Source organism: Alligator sinensis, unplaced genomic scaffold (genome assembly GCF_000455745.1).
Source record: "Alligator sinensis unplaced genomic scaffold, ASM45574v1 scaffold1542_1, whole genome shotgun sequence".
Taxonomy (NCBI): domain Eukaryota; kingdom Metazoa; phylum Chordata; order Crocodylia; family Alligatoridae; genus Alligator; species Alligator sinensis.
In genome coordinates this window covers 837,120-843,412 of record NW_005842452.1, presented here as the reverse complement: position 1 = coordinate 843,412, position 6,293 = coordinate 837,120, and the positions used below count along the sequence as shown (strand labels likewise).

Below are 6,293 nucleotides of genomic sequence, written 5' to 3'. Positions count from 1 at the left end.
TAGGGAAAAGGGTTTTTTTTTGTTTTGTTTTTTTAAACCTAATTGAATTTTGGTCTGTGTTTTATTACAATGATTTCAGTTGGGTTTTTTTTTATATAGGTTTGAGGTATAATGCAACTTTAATTTTTAGAACTTTTCTGAAGGGTAGGAACACTTTATACACTGGAAAAGATGGTAGCTCGTGTAGGAGGAACGTGATTTATATGTTGTCTGTTGTTTAGGTTTTTAGGCATGTAAGTGAACTTGGGCACCTAAGTGAGCTCCTATTTTATCCCACTCGATTCCCTGAAAAATAAATAAGGCCAAAGGTAGGTAGGTGGGTGGGTCCTCCTCTTCCCCCGTACTTTCTTGGGCTCAGTCTGAAAGGTAAGATCGTGGCATGCCACAAAAGTGGAGGCATGGATGGATTTTCAGGGACCTGAACTTGGTGGAATAGAACCGTATTTAAATCCATTTAGACACCCAATAGGTGGAATAGGATGTGGCCCTAGAGTTTCAGTCCAGGTTTGAAAGCGCTCGCCCTGAAAGGTGTTGCTCTGGGGTTTGGCACTTACTGGCAAGGCCTAAGCTGCCTCTCTATCCTGGGAAAGCAAGGGAGCCAAAATGTCTCCCTGAGGCAGAGCTCGCTCCCCAAAAGGCAGCACTCGGGTAACAGATTTTCATTGCTGGGACCGTGCTTCTCTTCTCCTTGAGCTCCTGCTCACGGCTCCAGCGATGGTTTGGGTGTGAATGCTGAGGCAGGCTCATTGAGGTTGCCTCCTGACTTTTCCCTTGCATGCCATTTATCACAGTAGGTATCTTTGGTAGTCTTTCTGTTGCAGGCAGATTTTGCAAAGCAATTAAGGCACCTGGCCCCCTGGGGGCTTTTCTAGAGAAGCCATAATACACTCAGTGATGGCTTTCCATGCACTGCTTCTCTTCCTCGTAGATTTGTAGAAGCCCCTTGGTTAGGATTAGCTCCTTTTGCTGTGCTCTGGCAGCTGTCTGTGTGCCGGTAGGTATAGTCTTTTCCCAGCATTGGCTTGTGGGTCTCTCTCCTCATCATTGAGTTACTCTAGCTGCTACTTGTTCTGCATTTTCCTGTTGACTTCATGGTCCAGTGCACCTAGCAGAGGTGTTTCTGGTTTCCCCACCCTTCTTTCTGCTGCCGGGTCTAGTCTTCTCTCAGTGCTGTTTGCTCAGTAGATTGAATTCTCAAGAAGAAAATTGAATCCCCTTAAGTTGTGGTTCATTGTACGAACTTTCCCTTCCATACCAGGATATAATTGAGGCTGGTCCTGCTTTGAGCAGGGAGTTGGACTACATGACCTCCTGAGGTCCCTTCCAACCCTCATGATCTATGATTCTATAATTCACCGCGTTGGGCTCTGAGTTTCCATATTTTATTATTGGTTTTCGTACTTGGCCTACACCCTCACTCGGTTCCTCCATTCCGATAAGAAAAGGATCTCTGAAGCCCTTTAACAGCTGAAGGGAGTCGTGGGTGGGAGAGGTCTGGAAGGAAGACGTGAGGCTTGGAGGAGATGCTAGCAGCGGTGGGTGGCTAGTGTCCATCACAGCTCAGCTGCTGGGCATTTGTTCAGCACCTACCTCTGCACTGTTGAAATGGTGACAAATGTCTGTTTGTCCACGTTCACGGATGGCAGCAGGTGAAGTGGAAGATGATGAATAAGGGCAGCGCCAAGTGTACTGGAAGCCTTAGATACATGGGAGAAGTGAATTCAGTCTCTCTTCGAATGCAAAGCCCCATTTGCAGAAGGCTTCCCAGACAGCCCCTGTGTCAGTTTTGGCTCTGCTCTGCCATGAATCATTCCTTTTAATGAATCGGGAGATTTCTGCTTACATTTTTGCGGCTTTGACCCTTTGCTCAGCAGCTATTTGTTTAGGATGAGCACTGAAACTTTGCTCAGTCCTCCTATTGATTGTATAGGGCTTGAAATTACTGCATTGAGAAGGCGAAAGAGCCGCCAGCTTTGAGAGAGAGGAAAATATTGACTTTCCCCAGCCCAGTTCTCAGAATTATTTGGAAATGGAAAAATTAGATAAATTGTGATTAATTTAATTTTTTTTTTTTTTTTTTTTAAACAGTCATTTTTCTTTGCTTCCCTCTAAACACCTTCTCTTTATCCTCTGACTCTTGCAGGCAATACTTAAAGCAGGAAAGTCTGGACAAAAAACGGAAAGAATTTGATGATAATGGCTGGCTTCAGCTGTGCAAGAAGAGCCAGGTGAGTCGGTTCCACTGTGCTTTGAGAAGAGCTCATAGAAAGGAGAGATGGATAACATCCATCATGACTGACTCAGGGCATTTCCCAGTGTTGGTCTCCCAGCGTCCCTTGAAAGTTGTCTGATGGAGCTGCTTTCCTCTCAAATATATTAGCAGCAGTTGTCACCTCCAAGAGGATTTCACTTCATGATGGGGTATGTGGTCCATGCACACAGTATTATCCCTCTAGAGCAGGGGCCAGCAACCATGGGGCCATTGGATCCAGGTCACAAAACTAGTGAGGGTTTTGCTAATTCTGCAGTTAGGAAAAGCAACTGCAGTGACCAAGTCCTAGCACTGACCCACCTTGGATCCGAGCTGAGTTGTTCCAGACCACTGCTAAAACCTGTTGCTGACCATTGCCCTGAAGAGAGGATAGCTTTGTGATTCAGGGACTGGCTCGGGAAGAACCCGGGCTTGGTCCCTTGCTGTGCCACAGACTGCGTGCGACTGCAAGTCACGTTTTCCTGTTATTACAATAGAGCCCATCTCTGCCTTGCTCCTCAAGCGTGTTGTAAAAGCTAAGGACAGAGGCGTTCAGACGAGGTGTCGATTGGGATGGGGGTGGCAGGCAAGCACAGCCAGAAAGGAAACTTTCCTCACCTTGCAGAACCATTTTGGTACCACGCTTATTTTTCTGTTCTGTGTTGGGATGAAGCAGAGGCTCTTCAGAAAGTGGCACTAGACCCCCATGGTGGCCAGCAGTCTGGCGGTGAAGTTGCTCCCATGGGAAGAAGCTGGATGCCGAGCTTCATGTCCCAGTTCTGAATTTGTCAGAGCAGTGGGTTTGCACCTGGTGAGGACCTGGACCATTGGGCTATTGGCTTATTCCATAGAAAATGTTTTCCTCATTCTTGTTTTGACCAGGAATTCCCTCCTGGGCCTCTCAATCTGCCTTTTCTGTTGAACATTTGATTGAACTAGGGATCTTCTAAGGATAAGCTTTGCTTTTTAATGATGGAAAAAGCACTCCATTGAAAACGTTCCCAGCCAGCTCTGTCTGGAAGCAGCTAGATGGACGCTTTCACAAGAGTGTGGGATACATCACAGAATATCTCTGCCCCAGTTGCCTTCCTCCCCATTTGACTAGGCAGCTACTGGTCCAGCTCTTTAGAAGGTCTGTCTTGTCACAGCACCTGAAATCCCCAGAAATGGAGAGGCATCTTTGGCTCCCTCAGGACTCTTTGTATTTGGGGGAAATCATGAAGGCTCACATGAAAGGTCTGTTGTTGCCTCTGTGTAGCAATCTGGGTTTGTTTCTGTTTCATAAGGAAATCCCTCAACAGATGAATGGCAGTGACTGCGGCATGTTTGCCTGCAAGTATGCCGACTGCATCACCAAAGACAAACCCATCAACTTCACTCAGGTAAGCTGCCCACAGGTGTCCTGTGAGAGCCAGGCTGGGGTCTTCCGCCATGGCAAGCTGCCTGTTCATGGGGCAACATCGTGAGGGTCTGTCCTGCTCCCCGCATTGCAATTCAATACTAAATATTTGTGTCTACTTCCCCCATTGCCCGCATCTTAGTTCATTGCACATCCATTCTCTGGAACCTCCAGTTTTTCCAAGTAGCTTTTGCTATATCAAGAGTTGCTCCTGTAGTGTCTTCCTACTGGCCTGCTTGTCATTAGCTGCGTTAATCTCCCTGTGTGCGATCAAATTTACCTCTCTGCAGGGATATCCCTTTCGGAATAGGCTGTCGCTGGGATTTGCTTGAAACCAGGATTTCTCCTGGTCGTGCCAAAGCGTGCCACCATCTGACTCCACCACATTGCTGTGTTTGCTTTTCAAGGGTTGATAGTTAAAAGTACCATAAGGAACAGAAAAGAATTGAGCTATCACATGATGAGATCTCTCATGTGCTGGAGAGAGGATTGTGGCAGGGGCTTTCGAATGAGGCGTTACAGCCCAATTATTCCCTGAATGCCAAAAGGCATTGTGTTCCCAGCGTCCTCGGGTGGCTTGTAACACCCCCGGCTCCATCCATAGAGGTTTCAGTCCTAGAGGCTGGAAATGGAGGAAGTGTGAAATGATCCCATCATGCTGATTTGTCCAGTTTGAAATGATTCCCAGAGAAATCGGGTGCTTTTCCCCCTTCTGATTTGGGCTGGGAGCATTCGGGCAGTGGGGGCTCTCTGGTTATCTGGTGTAGAAACCCAAGCTAGCCCAAAGCAAAGGGCGTTAATGTGTTCTTTTCTCTCTCCTCTTCCCTCGTGCCCAAAGCAACACATGCCCTACTTCCGGAAGAGAATGGCCTGGGAGATCCTACACCGCAAACTCCTCTGATGACCTCGCATCAAGAGGCAGCTCCCTGGGAGTTCATATCGGAAATGCTCAGACTTGCCCCCTTCAGCATTCTCAGCTTTCGCCGACACTTACACGGGTTTTTAATCAGAGACATCTTAAAGGACTCAGTATGGTATTTTTGTAACCTCCATTCATGGACCAATGTGCAATGGAGACTTTCAGAAGCACACTTGCCTTTTTCTTTTCTTTTCTTGTTTTTCATTCTGAAACAGATTTTTTTAATAAGCAATTGCCAGTGCTGTGACTGAGTGGGCAGCTTGGGGAACCTTCAAGGACCTTCTCTGCTATTTTAAGATCTCTCGCTGTCAGTCTCAAAGGGCTGACTGCTTTGCTTCACAGGGATTTCAGGGAAGGGAAAAGCATTTACGTGGATCTCAACATTCCCACATGTGGGAAATCCTCAGCTTTGAATGTCTAGCGAGCTGGGCAGTTGCACAGTGGGTGCAGGGGTGATTAAGGGGGGTAGGTTTTCAATATGTGGAGATGGCTTATCCTTAAGTACAGGAGGAAGCCCTATTAGAAGCCAGCACACTGAGCAGGTGCTCTGTGGCCACTAAATGGCTAGGCTGGTAGAACCGAAAGAAAAAAAAAAAATAGCATTCAAGGTTGGTCACAAAGGTGACTGGCATAAGGAGCTTCTGGGTTTTCTCTGTCCGTCCCCTCAGGTGACTCCCGTGTTCCTTCCTCTCTGTTTCCAAGCCAGCATTCTCTTTTTCTAATCATGAGCTCAGCCTCTTATCACCACCAGGGACAATCCTGCAATCAGGACCTGCCTCTTAATTGCATCCATAGTGCCCAAGGCAGAACAGAATACCCCTCTGTTGTCTGGCAGCGTTGAGAGAGAAACCTGAGTGTGCAGGTGACGTTTTGAGAGCCAAGTAAGATCCCTGAGAATGGATCTGTTTGGATTGGGTGCGGCTTTGGCAAAATCGCTCCCCTCCCCCCCCCCCCCCCCCCGACCAAAGGGAAAACGGACACCTCCCAGTTTTAGCAGCAAACGTTCATGGAATTCGGGTACGGCCACATCTTGCCATGGGTTCATATAGTGTCCCGGCTAAGGGGAATTGTCAGGCATGCTTTGGAGCACTTACCAAAGCAACAAAGAACACACCGTTGCAACACGTGTCTTACTCTGTGCCTGTGTTCCTGTTTCCTTGATGTAAATTCCTACCAAAAGCCAAAGGACTTGGTTCTCTCCTGATGCTTTTCCTTGTGCAGGCAGCTTCAACTGAGCAGCAAGGGGTGTCGAGTCCTCCCAAATAGGTAACCCCCACACCCCGACACTTCTCAGTATGGTTTTGCACATGCTTTGCCCGGGCATAACTGATGACAGGCTGTGTTTTTAATTCTGGGAACTGGATTCAGGTTAAACTGTTCTTCCAACAGCAGCATTTTTAAGTACACTCAGGCTAAGACTTTCTTAAAGGGGTCTGTGGGAATTAGGGACCCATGTCCCATTGTGTCCGTGAAAGAAGGAAGCTTTTCAGAAGAATTTAAACCTGGTTTTTAAAAACCAAAGGGATTTCAGCACCCCATCACACCCATGCTTCTAAAAATGTACCCAGCGCGCCTAACACCCTTGGGCTCCTTTGAAAGTCCCAGCCTCTGTCTTCGCTGATACACTCAGCTGTATAATTTATTTTAAAGCAAGGTTGGGGAGGTGGAAGGGAAGGCGGGAAGTAGAGAATATTTGACAACAGCTTCCCAAACTGCTAAGCCCG

The 6,293-nt window shown here is 47.4% G+C and overlaps 1 protein-coding gene across 8 annotated transcripts in view; it reads left to right on the top strand.

The window, feature by feature from the left end:
• Positions 1–5,166, top strand: part of SENP1 (SUMO specific peptidase 1) — a 29,136-nt gene extending 23,970 nt beyond the window's left edge. For 5 of the 8 annotated variants that reach the window (XM_006030590.2, XM_025212277.1, XM_014523166.2 and 2 more), the window contains exons 16-18: positions 2,144–2,228; positions 3,538–3,633; positions 4,489–5,166. In XM_006030590.2, coding sequence (XP_006030652.1) covers positions 2,144–2,228; positions 3,538–3,633; positions 4,489–4,551 — 244 coding nt within the window. In that variant the 3' untranslated portion in view covers positions 4,552–5,166. Of the gene's footprint in view, positions 1–2,143; positions 2,229–3,537; positions 3,634–4,488 lie in introns of those variants that run through there. The other 3 variants (XM_025212274.1, XR_003095697.1, XR_003095698.1) reach the window with 3 other exon arrangements.
• The last annotated feature ends 1,127 nt before the right edge of the window (positions 5,167–6,293 follow it).